The sequence below is a fragment of the Rhagoletis pomonella genome, unplaced genomic scaffold (assembly GCF_013731165.1).
Source record: "Rhagoletis pomonella isolate Grant_MI unplaced genomic scaffold, Rhpom_1.0 Rhpom_scaffold_00011, whole genome shotgun sequence".
Taxonomy (NCBI): domain Eukaryota; kingdom Metazoa; phylum Arthropoda; class Insecta; order Diptera; family Tephritidae; genus Rhagoletis; species Rhagoletis pomonella.
In genome coordinates this window covers 21,042,415-21,063,987 of record NW_023458565.1, presented here as the reverse complement: position 1 = coordinate 21,063,987, position 21,573 = coordinate 21,042,415, and the positions used below count along the sequence as shown (strand labels likewise).

The window sequence follows — 21,573 nt, the reverse complement described above, 5'->3', positions numbered from 1 at the left end:
TGCACTTGTATTTAGGAGCATGCAAATATATGTACGTTTGTCCGTCTGCACACATATACAACAAGATGTGTATATGCATACATACATAATGTAAGAATGTATTTAACGAATCCATTGAACATTCAAATGATTTTAATTTTGCTCTCATTTCACTGGTACTACACAATCTTAATTGTGTCTACCATGAGATACGAAGCAGGAGCTGGAGCTATAGGCGCTTAATTGAAATTAAGAACGTCTGTTTGCTTTTAAAACGCAAATACTGCTCGTTGGGAAAACACCACCGTATTTGTCGAAAAGTACGCGGGATTCATTGTAGTGTTTCTGTTTAAGAAAAAAATCGTGTGTGCAACTTGATAAAGAGTGACTTGGATACATATGTATGTATGTATATACATAAGTAAATATTAAAGCCATAAAAACTATGCAGTGCAACCACCTGAATATTTTGAAATTGTTTAAATGAAGTAATAAAAGTAATTAAAAAAGCAATTTAAAAAACAAAAAGATTTACACAACTATATAAACAAGTAAAATAGGCAGTGCATTTTTTGGTGAAAGCAAGTTTTTTTAATTAAAATTAAAATGTTTTCGAAGCTGTGGTTTCTTATTTGCGCGACTCAACTTGTTATCATTAAGGGTGTAAGTATTTGTTTGTTTTTACTGTATGTTTAAGAAAGTATTTACTTTGTACATATGTATGTACATACCTACTTATAGATGCATATGTACATATGTATGTACATATGTATACACACTTGGTCGTCCATACATATGTATGTACGCACATATCTACATCGCTATTCTTTGCTAAATAAATATGCAGTGTGCATTATCAAAGTTAACAAAAATGTTTAATATAAATAATTGTATAAGTACCGAAATATATTTATACGTATAGTTTGTATACATCTGTATGCAGCGTCGCACTATATTCTATTTTGAAAAAAAAGGGACAAAGTCAGATATATCTCGAGAACGTGAAGAGATAGCAAAAAACTGTAACGGTATTTTAAAGCTTTTGAGATGGGCAAAGCTGTTTTTGTTAAGGTAAAACAAAAAAAAAATTGTTATTATTAAATGTCAATTTAAAGGTCTGGTTCAATAAAGAATTACCTGACTTAAAAAATTAAAATTTAAAATATTTTATTTTTGAACTGAAAACGTTTTCCCGGTTCTTGCGACCACGGAAATGAATTCCCTGACGCCATAGCAGCAATATATGTGTTTAAAACTTTTTTATTTGATAATGGTCTCGGATAAAAAAGAAAATAAAATAAAACCTTTTTTTGGGTAATTTTAAAGGTCAAGCTAATACTTTTATTCAACGAGAGTATTTTTCCCGAATCCTCTATCTCAAAATTATTTGCTATATCGTAAAAGCATACGCATATTCATTCTAGAAGTAGCTTAAAACGTATTTTCTGTTTGACTTTGCCAAAAACATAGAAGTTTTTAAAATTTTTATTATTTCAATCCCCTTCATAGTATTTTCAAACTAGAACTTTTTAAACGTCTTTCGTCTGACACCCATATTTGAATATCTCACTCTCTGAAATTAAACTCAATTTGACTTTTTAAATAGGTGGCAACTTACATGTGGTTTAGAAATGAAGCTTTTTCCAAACCTTTTCGTTTGATTCGTCGTATTTTCGTCGTATTGCAACAATTCATTTAACTTATTAAATAATTAGAGTTTAACTTGGCAAACCCCTCTTCAATCACTTCAGAAATCGACTGCTTAAAATCTCAAAAAACTTTTCAAAAACGTCCTATTTCAGAATTTGGTTGAAGAAAGCCCTATTTCAGAATTAGTTTCAAAAACACCGTATATTTGCACATTTTCTATGTATTTGCAGCCGAATTATGAGATAGGGCGTTCGTCAACAAAATTCTGAGATAGCGTGTTTTTCAATAAAATTCTGAAATAGGGCGTTCTTCAATCAAATACACTTTCAGATGTTTATGGTTGATGGCGGGGTTATTATCATTTATATTCAATAACAAGCTACATATTAGGGGTCTTCATCTAAAGTGATAAACTTCTGATAAACTTGATAAATTAATTAATTTATCATTTCGACTGTCAAACTTTGTATAGAAATCTAAATATTTAAACGAAATGCAATGCTGACAAGTTGCCAGCTGGTCGCTTTCGCTACGAACACATAAAAAGCAAATGAACATAATGGACAATGTAAGCATGAAAAGTTAAATAATAAACAATTATATGCAATTATTTACCAAGATGGGTTCAATCAAGTAAGAATGCGGCTAAACTGATAAATTTAAGCAATTTATCCCTTTATCACTTTAGATGACGACGCCTATTGACTTACTTTGTTGTACTTATAGCTATTTTTTGAGGTAATTAATTGCATATTCCTTCGAAAAATGTAATAATTGTAACTCGAAGTAAACATTGTGGATTGATACTTGAAATATGTACTATATTTTATTTATTTTTATTTTTTTAATAAATGACGCAGCTTCTGTGCTTGTGCCTAAAGAATAAGAAGAATAAAAAAATGGGGTTTTTTATGATTATGATTCATAAATATATATGTACATACTATTTATGTGTATGGGTGCAAGAATAATTTTGCGCTGATAAGGGTATTACCAAAAATTTCAATTGTTTACTCATAAGATGAGTGTTTCTTTTTATTTAAATATAAATGAGTACAAATGTATAAACAAATTTTTTATTTAGTATCTTTTCTATCTCATTTTGGGGTAAAATTGTAGTTTTTTTTTTATGAACTCGATTAGTAAACATAAATTTTTTGAGTAATTGAAACATTAATTCTTCTATTTTTCTTCAGCACTTGCTACTTCAATGAGCGCCTTAGTATATGCAACGATTTTTTGACTATTTATCCTTTTACTAGTATTTTGCGCTGAAATCGCCAAAGCGATTTTATATAGCACGCCAGTAGTCTCCTCTTTTGTCTGAACTGACGCCAATTGGAAATGCCTATTTAGTGAAGCCAAGCCCGTCTCCACTTGATCATTTCATTGCTTTGATACCAGAACAGCGACCCGCGTTTAATACTTTAAGACGTTATTTGATATAAAACCTTAATATCGTTTGGTATCGAACAGCCCAGAACGTTTTTTTTTTTGTGCATTGGGCTGAACACACATAGATAACAGTCGTCGGGCATGCGTTCATCTGACCATATTCCGCTTTAAAATTGATGCATATACCTTACCAGGTCTTTGTCCCCGAACTTGAGTAGCGCATCGGTCAGGCGACTTGTTATTCATCCCTCGCCGGGCGATGGGACATCGGCTCCGTCATCATCGACTGGGAGCTCAGAGGCGTGCACTTACCTTAGCTGCAGCAAGTTAGTGGTCTGAGTTGAAGATCGTTCCTCGACGCGTACGTAAATCCAAAACACTGCAAGCGTGGTTTCCATCTATCACAACATAGCAGATTTGGCTCATCGTTTTTCGATCAGGAGGCCACTATGTAGCTTGACGCTTATGCGGGAATCTTGTGCTGTATATTTTGATACCCAGCGAAGTCGATCAACTTCAATTCCTTATCAGAAATTTCCTCGAGGAGGCTAAATTTTCAGATTTTTTGATCAAAGATGCATTCTTTGCCCACCCTGGTCTTAAAATTACTAAGCACTAATTTAATCTTCGGTCGTAGCTAGCGCTCGAAAGAGATTTTTCGACACTTGAGGGTCTACTCTGTATTGCGATTTGCAAAGCAAATCTTTCGGATTCGAATACTTGGCACTATGATTTTATATCCCTGTCCCTGTCGCCTTTCGAATCGCATTGAGTTTCGAATCGTAATACAGAGCATACCCCTTGGTCCCTTTCCCTCTTTCAACCCATCTCGCTTTCATCCAGATCACGAGGAGATGCGCGTGCAGCGTGGTGAATGACACATTTGCATATAATAGCTCTGATCCAATACTTTTCGTGAAAAATCCTGTAAAACTGTCAAACGGCAAAATTACTCTCTGAAGTGAGAGTAAAAAGTGAGTAACAACAAAAAGTACGGGAACAAAAAAAAACATTTTTCCTGAAAAAACGTCAACCAGTGATTGCTTGACACTTTTCATAATTTTACCAGAAGAAAAAGTTCGGGTAAAATCTTGCAACTTCATTCTCTACACAACTCTCCAAAGTCGCTCTCATTTACAGGATTTTGGAGGATTTTGGAGTACGGGAACATTTTTCCTGCAACTTCCTGCATGTTCGTGTAAAATCCTGTAAGTTCATGGAGTACTGGATCAGAGCTAATTATTATGAGCCTTGAGCACTGCGACATCTTGGGTGGTCTATTGTGCGTTACTCATTTGCATAATAACTACATCGCCCCATCCGTCGCAGTTCTTGGATAGATGTCAGCTTTCGTCTTTTCGAGGACATTAACCAACCGGGTAGAGAGCCACCTAAATGGTCTGGACATTCCAGGTGCATAATCTCAAATCATGGCCCTGTAATCATTCGCCGTGGTCGTATCAAAAGAAGGGTGGAAGTTTGTTTTAGGTAACGGGCCTCAAACTCAGTGAATAACCAAAGCTTGGGCTAATGTTGCTTACTTTAAGACAGACACCTGCTTGCAGCTGTATATATTAAATCAAAACTGCATATTGTATTTTCAGACATATGACCCAGCTAATTCGGGTATCAAAACAAGATCCTACCATCGAGACTTGCCAAATGCTGAACAACAAAATCAGCAATCTCCGCCGTACACAAACACACATCCTCGCGACTCCAGGTTTAGCCCCAGTTATGATAATACAAATTACGGTGCCCCCTCATTGAGGTTATCACCACCCGATTCTCACCAACACATTGATGAGCCGCGCAGGCAGCAACAACAGCAACAGCAGCAGCCTTCATATCAACACCAGCAGCAACATTTAAACCCACAACAAGCTGAGTCTTATCAGCAACGCGAGCAACCGATATTTAATCGCCCAGCGCACGTGCGTCATTCGCCGCCCTCAGAGCGACAAGTGGAGAGCGCTTGGAGTGGGACAGAGAACTCAATAGGCGACCACAATAGTGGTTGTCCGCCACAACACACTGGGCCAGTACCATATCCGTATGATTGTCGTCGTTTTGTAAACTGTTGGCATGGTCGCGGCCACATACAGAGTTGTGGCCCAGGTACAGTTTTTAATCCTGAAACACTCGAATGTGATCGCCCTGATAAGGTGGTATGTGGCACACCGGGCGTGAATGGAGTTAGCAGTGAGCTGAACGTGAGGCAAACAACGCTACAGACGGCGTCGAATCCTAATAAATATCGTGCAGGTCGACTCCTAGATGTCAGCACAGGTAATGTGGATTCGCTTTGTCCTGCAGGCGTGAATGGCTTGGCGCCGCATCCAACAGATTGTACGAAGTTTTTGAATTGTGCTAATGGTAATACGCATGTACAAAACTGTGGACCCGGCACTGCTTACAGCATTTCAATGAAGACGTGTGATTTCAAGGAGAAAGTGGATTGCAGTGGTCGGGAGAATGGTGGAAATGGGGCATTGAATAGTCGAGATGGACGTCAGTATGGTAAGTGTTTATACTTAAATTATTTTTCTTTTGTATATGCATGGGCAAAAGAGTACATATAATTTTTACTCGTAATCAATGTGATAATAAGAATACCCCTTTCCACTGGAATAAAGGCTCCAACATCTTTCATGCTTATTAAACTCTCAAAATTTTTATCAAAAATACTTTCCGGTTCTCAGATTTCTTCAGGGCAAAGCAAATAAATAAGTGTCTCTACGTATACCATAAAAACGGTTTTTTCTTAGACCGCTAAGGCTAATTTTTACAGGGTATATTTGACCCATATCTGGCAGTTAACTTAAAACGTTTGCGATCGAAAACGACAGTTTCCTGCGGAACGAGAGTTAGGTTTAGTTAGGTTATCTGGGCTGGCCTCCTCCAGCGCCCGAAGAGAAAGCACATAGAGGTCACCATCAGCCTATTGTAATTGTATTCTTAGAAGCAAACCCCGATTTGTAGCTTAGATGCAGCGCAAAAAATCGAAGAAACTGACTGAATCCAGTTCTGCCAGACATTCGAAAGAATGGTGGAGGAACGAGCGTCAATGAGCCCTCGCCAATGCGGGGCAGTGGCAGTGCTGTACGAGTTATGGGAAGAACTGTTTGCAGACAGTAAGTTTCCTTTTCTTGCCAGTTCATTCTCAACACAGTTGCCCGGTATGTCGTAACATGAGCGACGTAGCTCCTTGCCTGCTCATAATAGAAGAATCAGTCAATCATCTTGCAACTTCGTTGGTTGCTGTTAGTTCAGCCTGAAAGAGGTTGCAGAGATCTGGGCAGACGACAACTAAGATTAAGTGAGAGTTCTTGCGAGTATACCCCATTTAAACTTTTAAATTCAACTTGCAGCGTAGATGGCTGGTAAATCTGTGTTTGCAAATAATTCCTCAGTTTAGTGGGCGAGACTGTGTAGTCCAGGCGCCTGAAGTCTGCCGAAAGATCTTCCAAAATTCTAGTCGAGTGGCCGAACCACGTATCATTAAACTTCATGAACGCGTTTAATCTAAAAGTATTAAAACTTGCCTGTAGTTAACCATATAAGTCAACAGACATAAAGTGAAGCAAAGTCTCTGGGGGTTTTGTCTGCCACCTTTTGAGCCTTTGTAACCGCTGTGTACATCCAGTTCACAGCGTGAGGCTTTAGGCTAAATTTTTTCCTTACCGTACTTGTTCATTCCCGTTCAATTTCAAAGAAGAAGAGGAAGTACATTGCCTTCAGGGGTGGCCGCGGTTTGCCTATCTTGTTACAGATACCTCTCCGAATATATAGCTCTGCTACCTAAATGGTGACCGATAAACTTGTGAACCAGCCCCACATGAGCTAGGGCATCGAGAACAGTCTCTGGGAGTCGTCATTCGTCGTAATTCGCCACTGTGAAAATTACTCTAAACCAAATTAGGCAGAGATAACACGATTTTCTCGCAGCTGCTTTTTATTTGATTTTTGGAAAAGAATAATAATTACTATAGGGAAAATCTCAAGTTTTGAAATGACACAAAAAAAACGCCGAAACCCGTAAACTTAATTTTTGAGTCGTAGATTACGAATCTGTTTTCTGTTTTTCTAGATCAAGTTATTTTCCCCGGATATAAGGTTTAATTTGGAATGTCGGTTGTTAGTCTGAAGTCTGTAAAACAAAAACCAAGGTCCTTCATTCAATCCGGCACGGAATAGACATCAATTCCAGCTAGCTATTATCCAGTTTAACTGCCCTGAATTTTCATGAAGTTTTAAACTTGAAATTCAAGTTTAATTTGATTCTGTTCTGTTGAACGTTTTTAAGAAATACTATATACATAGCTACTGCTTGATTACCATTGGGTATTTTATTTGGGATAGCTTTCTTAGTGCTTATAAATTAAAACTTATTTAAATGTGCTGAATCCAGTGAGAAGTTCAATCAACTGCGTCCATTCAAGCACAACTGGAATCGTATAGGCGGAAAGTCCATTGGGATCCTAGAGCATCGTACAGTGAATTTGTTTTCGAAGCGGTAGCTGAGATAGGGCGTTCTTCAACTAAATTCTGAAATAGAGCATTTTTCAAACTTCTGCTGAGATATGGCGTTTTCGATCCCGCAGCCGAGATACGGCGATCTTCCACTCAACCGATGATGTGTAAATAGTTTAAAAAATTGATCACAAAAAAAAATTTCATCAAAAATTAACTACAGGTACATAACTGTAATTTTTTTAAATTTAGGAGTACCGTTAATTTCATGGTCCCATGATCGGTGCTAAACCAAATTAGTCTGGGACCACCCATGAAGTACCACCTTTTCGTTATTATCGAAAATAGTTTAAACAAATCATATTTTTAACAGTACCTATAGTAAGCTGTTGAATCTAGAACTGACTTTGGTCTTAGAAACTGAAACATGACAAAAAAAAAACTATCCGTACTACAATTGAAAATAACATGGAATATATTACTAACAAAAACAAATCAATAGCAAGTGTTTTGAATGCATGGAATCATAATCAAATTTTTTCAATGCCTCCCAAAAAATTTAATAAAAAAAATCGTTTGGCTTATGCTTCGTATTAACTTTATGTGTACACATAAAATCTATTATACGGGATCGCATGAATAATTTTTCCTTAGGCTTATAAGTACATACACTGCCGCCGGAAAAAAGTATTGGCACAGCGATTTTTTCACAATATATGCACCAATTTCTATTCTAATATTTTTCCGCCAATTTTTTATAAAAATGTAAAAATTTAATTGCTCAACTTTGTGCAAAGCTCGCTAAAATTTTCATGCAAATTTTCAACTTTATTATTATTTGTAAAAAAATAGCGAAAAAATATTGGAATAAAAATTGTTGCATATATTGTGAAAAATTCGCTGTGCCAATACGTTTCTCCGGCAGTGTATAACGAAATCCAGAAATATTTATAAAATACAAATAAATTGTATTTTAAGAAAATAACAACTATGACAATACCAGAGATGAGGAGAACGGCTCGACCGCTAACCAAGAAAGCGATATTTTCTGCCCACCAGGCGTAATTGGCCTCTTTCCACATCCATTCGACTATACGAGATTCCTGAACTGTAAACTCGGTAATACGGCCATACAAAACTGTATGCCTGGGTCAGTGTACAGCATATCGAGGAATTACTGTGATCTCAAAGAAAAAACGCCCAACACCGATCACGTCGATTACGTCATATCTGAAGTGCAACAATTGCGTAAGTGCTGAAAAGTCCTTACTTTTTCAGTGTTTTCAAACAAAATTTTCATCACTAATCTACCTACCGCACAGCTTCGACGATGGTCAGTTGTCCACCGAGCACGGATGGCAATCATTTATATCCATATGATTCTACAAAGTTTATAACTTGCCGACAAGGACGCATGTCGATTGACAAATGCGGGTCGCATAAGGTTTTCAGTATATCAGCGCAGACATGTCGCCCGGAAAGTGAAGTGACTATTGGCGATCGTGTGCGCAATGCAGTGGCAGCCAATTCGAATGCCGAAATCAGAGATTGTAAGTGTTCGTTGTTTTTTATTTAATTATTTATATGAAATGTTCAAGACGTTTACATATAATTTCCATGTGAAATCAATTTATAGCGCGGAACTACGTAGATCAGCCGCTCGATTGCCCTCAAGGTCAATCTGGTTTATATCCACATCCTTTTGATTGTAGAAAATTTATGCTATGCCGCAATGGAAAGTTGAGTGTAGAAAGTTGCAAAACGGGCAACGTTTTCAGTTTGTCTGCCAAACATTGTGATCCCAAGGAACTTGTCAACGTCAATGAACAAGTTCAATTTCAGCTTGACGTTGGCCAAGATAGGGTCTCTGAATCGGATTACAATTACAGTGAGTTAGAAAATAGAGAAAAATATATATGTATTTGTAAATGTATTTTTGCTTGTATGATTTCTGCAAGTCAAGAAGCTAGTAACGTATTACGTATAGTGCTGTTTTATTAGACTTAACGTGTCACAATCTTTTTAAGGGTAAAATTATGTGCTCTTTTTTCAAGTATTTTCTAAAATTTATCTGCCCATCAAACACATTTTTTCTGAACAAAATTTTTCTTCAAAGGGCAGTTAAATTTTAAAACCTACTTGAGAAAACCGCTCTTATTCAAATTGTATGCCAAAATGTAGGCACACCATCTTTCAAGTAAATAAGTAGTATGATCCAATGATGCTTCCAGCTCGAAATTCGTACCACCCAACTGTGACACCTTGCAGTTATGTACGTTTTTTTACGCTCACTTACATATGTGTGTATGTATGTATGGCAGTGTGGGCACTAATCAATTGATTTTTTAATTCGTATAAGATACCACACGCCACTCTTCCCTCGATCAGAGGCGCTTACCTGGTCAGAAGGCTGGTGCGGGTACAGTGCGTGAATGTACGTAGTGGAATCTGTAAGGTAGTTAGGACCACTCTCACCCTGGAACTGAACGCAATGCATTATATAGCGTACGGGGTACTGCTATACACTTCCTACTGGGATATTAACAGACTACTGTCACATACGTACTCAAGGAGTGAGTCTACTTAGACGACGATGTGGTGGAGTCTTCTGAATATTTACTCTTGGGATGTATGTCTAGTTTTTGCGAAGCTCCAGTCTAACATATTGGACCGCACTTTTAAATTGATCCTGGGGATCTCTTTGGAACTGATATCTGTCATCTACGGAATTTCGTCCTTGGCTCGGTAATTTTCGCATAACTCTTCGCTAAAATGTATATGTTCTCGTTTTAAGAATCGAGAGAACCTGCATTGATGCTCGTTATTTTCCCCCATATTGACTATTCTTCACTCTTAGGTTGGTATACATATGTTTAGAAGAATTGGGTGTTTGGGATTCAACAACATTCAGCTTGCTCCTGGGTAGACTTCATCTTTTTTCTCGATTCCACACATATACGGATCGCATGACCTTTCGGTAAAATTTGATATCGAAATCTGGAACTTTTGAGTTTTCTCGTTGAGTGTGTACTTGCACTTTTACGAAATAAACTTTGAGCCCTGATCTTTCTTGATCAGTGAGGTGGCCATATGATAAGCATCGATTTTTGTACAATGCTTTAGAGGGGTTCTTGATCCTACTGCAGGTCATCAAGCTGGACCTGTGTTCATCCGAATCAAGATCACGAAAGCGGTTCAATGTGGGATGAGTTTATAACTGGAGACCATAGAAGGCTCAGTATTTGTGTTGCTGACCGTACTGGGCTACCTTGGTCCTAATATTGCCTTTGTAAAATTTATCCTTATTCCTAGAGCCGGTGTTGCAGAGAGTATTGTTACTGGCATCTGCTTAATTCCCGAGATGCATTGGTGGTGAAGGTGTATGCCTTACTGCGGGTATATTTTAGACTCCCCACTCTGCAATGGTGTATTCGAGTATTTTTTGCGAGCAATAGATTCGACGAATATCTTACGAGTACAATCTCTTGACTTGCATTATTTCACCAATCATACAAGCAAATATGCATCTGTAGCTTTGAAAGTCTTCAGATAATAATTAAAATGATTTTAATTTATTTATAATACCCAATTCCTTGCAATGCAGTCAATTCAAATCGAGAAGCAGTTAAATTGATTTGTCCCCAAAATATGGATGGGCTTTTCTTACATCCGTTCGATTGTACCAAATATCTTAGCTGCCATAATGGGCAAAGTCAAGTAGGAAGTTGTCCGCCGGGTAAAGTATTCAGCATATCGCGCAGGCAATGTATAAATCGCAATCAAGTAGATGCATACGATCGTGTGGAATATCTAAGTGAGGTTAAACATGAATTCTCAACAGAATTGAGTCAAGGTAATAATAGTGACTTGTTCACAATACTACCCGTACCGTACCGTAAAAAAAAATTTTAAAACATGGTATTTGAACGCCTTAGATCAATTGCTCGAGACAACATGTCCTCCAGATGCTAACAGTGTCTATCCCTACCCTTACGATAATACGAAATATATAAAATGTAGCCGTGGGCATGGAACTATTGAAAATTGTGTAAAGGGTATGATATTTAGCACAACCCGAAGATACTGCGACTATGAGACGAAAGTAAACGAATATGATCGTAACTGGCGGTCGGATAATGGATATGACAATCACAAAGCAGGCGCTGACGTTCAGGAAGCTGGAGTAATGAGTGAGAGAGAACGTAAGTTCATTAAGTGTTTGCGTTATGACTCACATTACTTATTTATGATCCAATAAATTAATAAATATTTAGCAAAAGATGTGAGTGCAGACGCTGATGTGGAATGTCCACCTAAAGCGATAGGCACATATCCGCATCCGTATGATTGTAGGAAATTCCTTGCATGTTCGCATGGCGTGACACAAGTTAATGAGTGTGCTCCTGGCACGGCATGGAGCGCAGAGATGGAGGTTTGTGATTTTGAAAAAAATGTTAATTGTATGCAAGGCACAAAGTTACCTAATACAGCAGCAAATACGATAATTGAGAACAGGGTGGCATGTCCGCCGAATATGCAAGGCCTCTTCTTGCATCCATTTAATGCACAGCATTTTGTGAATTGCAATAATGGTGAGACGATCATACAAACCTGTCAGACGGGCAGCGTTTTTAGTATTTCGCAGAGAATGTGTCTAGCTGCAAGGGAAGTCACACCTGTGGATCGCGTACAGTGCTCGCAAGATTATGCTACAGATATTCGTGAGTACTTAGTTAAATAGTAAAAGTAGAAAATAAATAGAAAATTCTTAACTACAACCAATTCGTTTTATAAATAGCCTCGTATCAACACTACATCGTTTGTCCAGCGCAAGCAGTTGGCTATTTCGTTTATCCCTTCGATGGCCTGCTATACATAGAATGCCTCGATGGGCGAACGCTTATTCAGAATTGCGCACAAAATACGGTATTTAGCATTTCCAACCAAATTTGCATACCCACTGACGAAGCAGAAAGCACAGACTACGTGTGGTTACGTTCGGACTGGCAGCATATAAATCCTGGTTATGCCACATTTGATCACAAAGTCGTCGAATGGAGTGCTTTGGATACGAACTCTGTTGGTGCTCACACACAGAGCTCGGTCGATTCTACACAGTCTACAATTTGCGCTGAAAGTGAATCAGGTCTTTATCCACATCCAACTGATTGCAAGAAATACTTACGTTGCGCAAACGGCATAAGCTATGAGATGGATTGTGGTCCGGGTACTGCATTTAATGCCGCGCTTGAAGTTTGTGATTTTGAGGATAAAGTTGATTGTTCCGGTCGTTTGGGCATTGGTGATTTGCAAGGTGAAATTTGTGAGATAGCAAAGAATGATTATTGAATTTTTTATGGTTTTCTTATCAACTTGCGCAGTTCGAAATAGTCCAGCTGTAGCATGTCCTGTTGGTGCTTCTGGCGTCTATCCGCATCCTTTGGATTGCAAAAAGTTTCTTCATTGTGATAATGACATAGCAACTATAAAAGATTGCGGTCCCGGTACGGCTTGGAATGTTAAAATGGAAACATGCGATTTTATGGCCAATGTTGGCTGTGCAGACGGTGGTGTCCGTCAAGAGGACACGCCTGAAGGTTAAAAACAAATTTTTAATTCTTATTATAATTTTTGGCTTAAAAGGTCTGTTCAAAAAAAAAAAATAAAATGTGGTGGCACGATACCGCGCGGTATAACGCAGTATAGGGTGTTTGCGGAGATTTTGATTTCTGCGGTATAGTTTTGTAAGTCTGCGCACAGTGGAACATATAAGAAATTTACTATTCAGCAAGGTCTACAGTCTACAATTCCTAACGGATTTAAATTTTTTTAAATTTATATTTAAATTATTAAAAGGTTTTAGGGGCTACAGTCATGGGCGTAGCCAGGTAGGGGCAGGGGGTGCTCGAAAAATATGGTTTTTGCTTTTCCAGGTACCGTAACGATTATGATCTCTATTACCAAAACTATAATTTAACCGTTAATATTAGATTTTTATTTTTTTCGATCAAGAATAATCGTTATTTTATGATTTCCATTTTTTGATCAAATATAATTTCTATTTTCGATTTTTATTTTTCCGATCAAATTTAATCTTTATTTCTGTATTTTTATCTCTTCGATCAAGAATAATTGTTATTTTGGGATTTTTATTTTTTTCGATTAATTTTGGACCGTTCTTTAATGTTTACTATTATTTTGATCAAAAATAATTTTTATTTTGGATTTTTATATTTCCGATCAAATTTAATCGTTATTTTATGATTTTAATTTTTTTCCGTTAATTTTAGATCGTTCTTTTATGATTTATATTTTTGGATCAAATTATGTTTTTTTTTTTGGATTTTTATTTTTCCTATCAAGTATAATCGTTATTTTATGCATTTTATTTTTTCAATAAATTTTGAATCGTTTTTTTATGATCTCTATTTTTCCGATCTAATTAAATCGTTACTTTTAGATTTTTATTTTTTCGATCACATTGACTCGTTACTTTCGGATTTTTATTTTTTTAATTTTTCTTTCAAAAATAAACGTTATTTTGTATTTTTTTTAAATCAGTTTTAACCGTTGTAAGGAAGACCGCATTTTTAGGGCCGTTTTATATGTTGTATGATTTAAAAAATTAAATCTGAAAATAACGGTACTATCGAAAAAATAAAAATCAAAAAGAACAAACCAAGGTTGACACAAAAATTGTGTCGTGGTTCGGGGTCCGATTATCTTTTCGTTATGTATTTCGATACGCTGAAACGAATGTGAAATCTGTTTTTTTCTCCATCACTTCAGGATTTCTTCCAACCTCAAAAAATATGCAAAAGCGGTGGCGTATGAGTAACATTTTGCACAGTAGTTCTTATGGTGATTTCGTTTCTTTCAAAAAATGTTGCCCTTTCACGGTGCAAGATGTGTTTAATGTTACACTCAACCCCATCTCCAAAGGAGCTATTTTTTTATTGTTTTTACTTTAATTTGTGACCTAAATTTCTTTACTCGCTTACTTACTTACATACATACATATCTGACTCTTCGTATAATTTCGTAACTCTTTTGTTTCAGATAATGGCGGTCATGGCTATGATGCGAACACACATTTCCAAGCACCTACACCACAATCCAACAACAGGAATCCCACACGTAATGAATGGATACCGCAACCTAATAGTGCTCCCTCACATCATAGAGGTACATACGATAGTCATAGTTATGGAGGCATTCCAACAATGCCATCTTCCCGAACAAACACGCGTGGCGATCGTTGGTTTAATATGGACAGACAGCGCCCAGTGCCACACGACGACACACGTTTTATACCCGAAGGTACCTACAATCCAGATTATGATCGACAGCAACGGCTACCCGTTTACGGCAAAGACTTGCGACACAATAACGGTCCAGCGAGTTGGGCCGGCACGTCTGCTGCACTTGATCGCCAAACGCCCACGCAAAGTGTCATCTATGAAGAGGGATCGCTAGAACCAAATCGTAATTATAATACAATCCAAACTTATACAACCCCCTTAGCACCTTTCAACTCAGCTGACTCCTTGCCAGCCGCATCCGTTAATAGGAATGTATACGCAAATGCGACCACAAACATTTACTATGCACAGCCTGTTGGTTCCGAAGAAAACTCAGATGAGGTCTTTGACTCCAATGCTGATTCGCAACCGTCTGCGCGAACGCCCCTCGATCGCAATGATAACAAGTGGATTCCAATACCGAATCAAGTGCTTCTACCACCAAAACGCACCACTGAGCAACAAAGCGTTTTGCAGGTTTCTGCACCAGCAAACTCCTATGCACCAGCAACTCATGTTACACCCCCATCGAGACGCGCATATAATCCGCCTACAACAGTGTCTCAAAATGCCATTGAAGCCTCTAATCTTTATGGTGGCTTGCAACCACCACCACCACCGCCCACAACTGCCCAAACTCCTTACTCCATCGTTTCAATTCGAAATCAAAATTCACCACCGGCACCCGTCAATCCCACGCAGTCTTCGCCGCCGCCACGTCCCACTGGCAGATCGTTAGTAGATTCATTTGAACCCATACGTGGTTTTAGCACGAATGTTGATGGCAAACCCCATTTACTGTCTTCACCTTCGAACACAAATTTATATCAAACTGAAATTTTGACCAGTACTCCTGCAAATTACCTTCAACCTCCAACCGCACCTACCGCTGTCACAAAAACTCATTCTGCCGGCACAACACGTTTAAAGCAAGTACATCCCTTTCTAGAGAATACAACTGTAGCAATGTTCTCTAAAGATCCCCACTACAGTGGTTCCTATTCGAATGTAGCACACGCAAGTCCGCCACAATCTATTGACCCGCAAGCTTATCAGAGCGCCGAAAATCTGCCAATGGCTGATGCCTTACGCTTACTTTTGCGTCCCTACTTCAATCGAAGTGGCACGATTTCGGAGGATAGCGCTGAAAAGGCTGAGTCGCATATAATGAAGCTTACAGCGGAACAGCCATCTGTGCATTCTGTTATGAATACATTACCTCATACAACTACCAACAAATCCAAAGTTGGTGCCGAAAATGAAAAGGAGGTTGAACTTATACTTGCAGGTGAACAGCATAGTTTGAGCACAAACCCAACTGAAAACAGCGTACACGGGTCACGTACAGATATTTATTCGAAAAATACAAAGCAAGAATCTAAAAATAATCCTAATTGGCATAATCGCGGTCACAATCGGGAATACCATCGTACACATCCAAATTTATTAAATCCCTTTGATGAGGTTGATCAGTCAAGTCCTCATCGCCACCACCACAATCACAATAGAGCATTCCATGAGCGGCATCCTGAAATGCCAAATCCGTTCGCAACACCCGTTACGCTGCGTACTGTGCCTACAACTACGAATAATTTTGATTTGACAAATGCAAATCCACCAAATCCATATGCGGAGTCAACAACTCCTTTTAGTGTTCGACCTGAGATAGATTTGAGAGCAGGCCAGGATGTGGATTGCCAGTTTGATTGTGGAAATGGAAAATGTGTGAAGTCCTTTGAGGTGAGTAATGACGATACTAAGTTGCTACTATTTTATTATATCGTTTTAATTTTCAGGTATGCAACGGCATTAACAATTGTGGTAATCGTAAGGATGAAGATAATTGTAAACATTTGGGCTATGAGGTGCGTTTAGCTGGTGGCGAAAGTGCAAACATGGGACGTGTTGAGGTTAAAAGTGAGTATTTTAATGTAATAACGTACATACATACACTTTGGATATACTTTCTAAATTACTGATTAAAACATCGACCGTATTTCCTAAATGATAATAACTGACGCCAATGAGCTTATAAGGCTGGGCATTTGGGAGGTATTTAAAATTTAAAAGGTTAAAATGTTTTAGAAAATTATTCGCCGGAAAGCTTAGAAAAGAAAGCTTACTAGAAGTATTTTCAGACATTTTAACAAATATAAAAAAAAACATAAAACGTGTTTGTATATTTCAAGGAGACATATTTGTTTTTTATTTTCTGTGGACTTTTATGTTCTTTGTATAAAGATTTTGTCTGAGAATACGCCTAGTAAATTTTTTTGTGACGAATAATTTTCTAGAATATTTCAGCCCTCTAGCGAACTGCCAAATGAAATTTTATTTAGACTTTCTGAAAAAAGGGACAAAACGACCCTTTCGAAGGCTTGAAAGACTGTGAGGATATCACATTATTGAGTCTCTCTCAGCATTCTTTCTTAGAGGATGCATCACTGGAACCCGTCTTACCCATAATTATTAAAGCTATAAAAGAGCTTTTTGAGAAAAAATACTACTTGGTTGGTGTCTTCCTCGATATAGCGTACTATCCGAGGCAATAATAAAAGGCTTGACTAGCTTCTTTTCTGCATTATCCCCATCAGCAGATTGGCTAGTGCCTCTGTCCAGTGTAGTGTAAGTTCTATCGCCCTTTGTCTGGATTGTTGGATGATCTGATTCAGGGATACATAAACTTAGTCCTAAATTGGTTGACAGACGGAACTCGGTATATTCGCCAAGAGGTGTTAGGACTCTCTGACTAGGTCAAGTATTTGCGCATTATTCTAGATAGGAACTGTCCTAAAAGCAAAGTTTTGAGGAGCGAGTAAAAAGCATTAGTTTCCCAAGCTAACTGCCTCTCTCTAAAGCTATTAATGCTGGTACGAAACCAAAATCAAGTAAAAGCATTCAAAGGTCCGGATAATTGTTGAAATCGGTGTGGCTGCCACAGTTCGTTCATGCATCAAGCTAAGAACCACTGGTTTCTCCTTCAGCGTTATATGGTAGAGTTGGAAGAGGTGTATTCTCTCAGCAACTCTCCGTTAGCAAGTTTAGGCTGACCTGAAAGGTACCGGTTTAATACAGGTTAAAATGATAAATATCTACTCTTACAGTCCAGCTGGGCTCTATCGATACATGTCTGACCTCTCTCTCCCTCCATTTCCTTCGATTAATTCCACACCCCAAGACACAGTAGGGGTATTCTCTGAGTCTTGCAAAGCCCTTGCACAGTAAAAACCGGTTTTCGTATGGTACAGCTTTGCAAACCGTGCACCGTGCAAGGTCTTTGCAAGACACAGAGAATACCCCTAGTATGTTACTGTGTGCAAGAAACTGCACAAGAATTGCATGCGGTAGCCTGTCCAGCAATTACTGTATGCAAGTATTCTTAACTTTTAAGTATTTTAGTAACTCTATATCTACAGAATATTTACCTATTTTATTCTTGATACTCTATGCAGTTCTCGGAAAATGGGGCTATGTATGCGATGACAAATTCGGGCTGCGTGATGCAGAAGTGGTTTGTCGTGAGCTGGGCTTTAAACTGGGAGCCAGCGAAGTGCGCGGCTATTCATACTATCCACCCACTGAGACGGAAGTATCGTTCGTAATGGATGAAGTGGATTGTCGCGGTGATGAATCTTCGTTGAGGGAATGCAATTTTAAAGGTTGGGGCGTCAGCAATTGCGGACCAGACGAAGTGGTTGGCGTGGTTTGCAAAGTACCACAACTCAAATGTCCCAACAACTATTGGCTATGCAGCACGTCACAAGAATGCATACCACCTGCCTTCGTTTGTGATCATACACCAGATTGTGCCGATAAGTCGGATGAGAGCGATAACGTTTGCAATGTGAGTTTTGTGTGTGAGCTGGTTATGGTTAAGCATTAAAAGGAAAATATTACTCTTCTAATTTTTTGTATATTTAGTCACCCGTCGAGTATCGCCTGCAAGGTGGCCGCAGTCCGAGTGAAGGACGTCTCGAAGTTAGATACCGTGGTGAGTGGGGAACTGTATGCGACGATGATTTCGGCTTGAAAGAGGCTCAAGTTATATGTAATTCTATGGGTTTTTACGGATTACCGGTGAGTAAATTTAATTAGCAAATACACATCGATTTGTAAATAAAAATAACAATCCATATTACAGACCATTGCAAAGAATGTATACGGACCGGGCAGTGGCCCCATTTGGTTGGATCAGGTGTCTTGCTTTGGCAATGAAACTTCATTGGAGCAGTGCAATCACTGGACTTGGGGCGAACATAATTGCAATCACACCGAGGATGTTGGTCTCAAATGTACTGTGGGAGTTCAATCACAGAAAGTGAGTACACCGCAAACAGATAGGAACCATGTAGACGGCAACGGGCGAAAAGAGTTAGATGATCCGCAACAAGAACTAGAAGATATTGGTCTATTCTCCGAATGGGAGCGCAAAAGCAAGGCGATTGGCACGCAAAGGCGACGATGCGGGCAATTCAAAGACAATCTGCTTGACGAATATGCCCACCCAGAAGAGCGAGTTGTAAATGGCAGCCTAGCGAAACGTGGTCATCACCCGTGGCAAGCAACAATACGCACACGCGGCAGGGGTGGCATATCGAGCCATTGGTGTGGCGCTGTGCTGATTTCTTCGCGTCATCTTCTCACCGCGGCGCATTGTCTCGCTGGTTATCCGAAGGGTGCTTATCTGGTACGATTGGGTGATCATTATGCCAATATAGCTGAGGCTTCTGAAATAGATTCGTTCATTGAAAATTGGTATGTGCACGAAAAATTCCGCGACGCAACGCATATGAATAACGACATAGCGATGATTGTGCTGAAAACACCGGTCAAATTCAATGATTATATACAACCGGTGTGCTTGCCGAGTAAGGATGCCACTGTAACAGAGAATCGCAAGTGCACAATTTCCGGCTGGGGCTCTATTAAATCCGGTGTTTCAAGTATGTTTACCTTTTTCTTGCTACAAAAATTATATGCAATGCAATATAAGTGATTATTATTTTAAATTTCAATCTCTATTAGCTCCTTCTAATATTTTACGTGCCGCTGAATTGCCTATACTGTCCGATGATGTTTGTAAGCAGCCTCATGTTTATGGCGCCAGCTTGACTGAAGGCATGTTCTGTGCCGGTTATATGGACGAGAGCGTGGATGCTTGTGATGGCGATTCTGGTGGGCCGCTGATTTGTCATGACGAGGGTATGCATACATAAATCCTTTGTTATATATTTTGGGACTTCTGTCTAAATATTTCGAAAAAAAACTAAGCTTTACGTAAGCTACACATGTTTGAAAATACCTACAAAAATTGAGTTTTTATGAATAAAATTAGCTAAATTTTTTTTTAATCCACTATGATAAAAGATGTTTAGCTTAAAAAGTCTGCATAAAAATGTTTAAAAATTTTATCAGCGGCATCAAAAAAAAAAAAAATTAAATTTTTGGAGGTAATTTCAAATTGTTCTAGTTCAAACAGATCTTACTATTTTTTCGAATATAAGAAAGTCTTAAAATATAATAAATTCTACAATTCCGGTGGAAATGCTCCATTTTTTGCACGCCAATATACACACATACAATATTTAGATAAAATAACTAGTGTTGTAATTTAAAATTACAATTTACTTTTACTTTTAGATGGTGAAACACTGTATGGCATAATTTCATGGGGACAACACTGCGGCTACGCAAATAAACCGGGCGTATATGTGCGCGTTGAAAAATACGTGGATTGGATAATGGACAAAATTAATTTTTCCATACAAAATGCTACATAATTAAGAATGGACTTTTAACTCGAAATGGAAATTTAATATTTTTATAAACAATTTTTTAATGTACATACTAGATACATAGTGGTTTAAGTAGTGCTAGAATTTGTATCAGACGTAGATAAAATAAAGGGAAATCTAACAAAGGTGCAGGGTCCATTACATGGCATGGCAACGTTACATTTACAATAGATACATTCTTTTTCATATCGGACACTAAATTTAGTGTCACACTTTCGATTCGCTTAAAAAATATATCGAAGGATAGATATTCTGCCAAAATCTGCGTTTTGCTAACTTTAATCCGTTTCTAGGGGTTTGTCGCCTTAAAGAAAAATCGTGCCGTACAAATATTATTTCTGGATAAGTATTCTATCGGAATCCACAATAAAATTAAATTTTTGCAAAAACCCGATTTTTAACACCCTGCTAAATATATCTCAACATTCATAAGTTTTCGAAAACAAATTACAAAAAATTGCTGATTCTCACAAAATAAACCATCTCGTCATAAAAAATATTTTAAAAATAGTTCCTGAAAAACGCCCATGTTTTTAACAATGTTGTTTTTTTTTTATAGAGAATTAAACAAGGATTACAATGGTGTAATTTTTAATTCCTAGTTTACTGGTCTTCACTTTACAAATCAACTTCAAAAAGTTCACCTTTTAATAGCTAAGTTGGCTTTAGGACAATCATGACCAGGGAACGGATTTTTAGGACCGAAAAACCTATAAAAAGGGCAAAATAAAATAACGAAAAAGGCAGGAAAAGGCACTAGGTATTGCAAAAAAGGCAAAACAAAATAGCGAAAAAGGCAGGAAAAGGCACTAGGTATTGCAAAAAAAGCAAAATAAGAACAAATAAGAAATAAGAACAATCAAAAAATAGATTTATTTTAGAAATGCTTATATTACAAGTAAAAAGAGAAAAACTATGAACTAGAAAATTTGTACTTGGAATCTTTGACTATTTTATCCTTTCTAGTTTCTAACCCATAA

General features: G+C 37.9%; 1 protein-coding gene across 9 annotated transcripts; it reads left to right on the top strand.

Annotated features, from left to right (window-relative positions):
• The first annotated feature begins 2 nt into the window (after positions 1-2).
• LOC118746806 lies at positions 3-20,763 on the top strand. 9 transcript variants are annotated; one of them, XM_036480721.1, is made up of 18 exons: positions 3-642; positions 4,629-5,544; positions 8,476-8,745; positions 8,820-9,047; positions 9,134-9,385; positions 11,102-11,359; positions 11,433-11,699; positions 11,772-12,218; positions 12,296-12,811; positions 12,879-13,094; positions 14,557-14,982; positions 15,052-16,538; positions 16,595-16,715; positions 18,251-18,642; positions 18,720-18,875; positions 18,940-19,741; positions 19,824-20,000; positions 20,439-20,763. In XM_036480721.1, exons 1-18 carry the CDS (start codon positions 586-588, stop codon positions 20,576-20,578), a joined length of 7,128 nt encoding a protein of 2,375 aa, XP_036336614.1. In that variant the 5' UTR covers positions 3-585; the 3' UTR covers positions 20,579-20,763. The 9 variants fall into 9 exon arrangements, with proteins under 9 accessions (XP_036336614.1, XP_036336613.1, XP_036336611.1 ...); XM_036480720.1 differs by having other exon boundaries at positions 15,037-16,538; XM_036480723.1 differs by having other exon boundaries at positions 81-642; positions 16,087-16,538.
• The last annotated feature ends 810 nt before the right edge of the window (positions 20,764-21,573 follow it).

What these genes read in the sequence shown, in the direction of transcription:
- LOC118746806 (XM_036480717.1), top strand. Translation starts at nt 586, where the DNA reads ATGTTTTCGAAGCTGTGGTTTCTTATTTGCGCGACTCAACTTGTTATC. An exon ending in TGAATCGGATTACAATTACA is followed by an intron (nt 9,386 to 11,101) that starts GTGAGTTAGAAA and finishes CTTGCAATGCAG; the next exon opens with TCAATTCAAATCGAGAAGCA. An exon ending in AGTAATGAGTGAGAGAGAAC is followed by an intron (nt 11,700 to 11,771) that starts GTAAGTTCATTA and finishes ATAAATATTTAG; the next exon opens with CAAAAGATGTGAGTGCAGAC.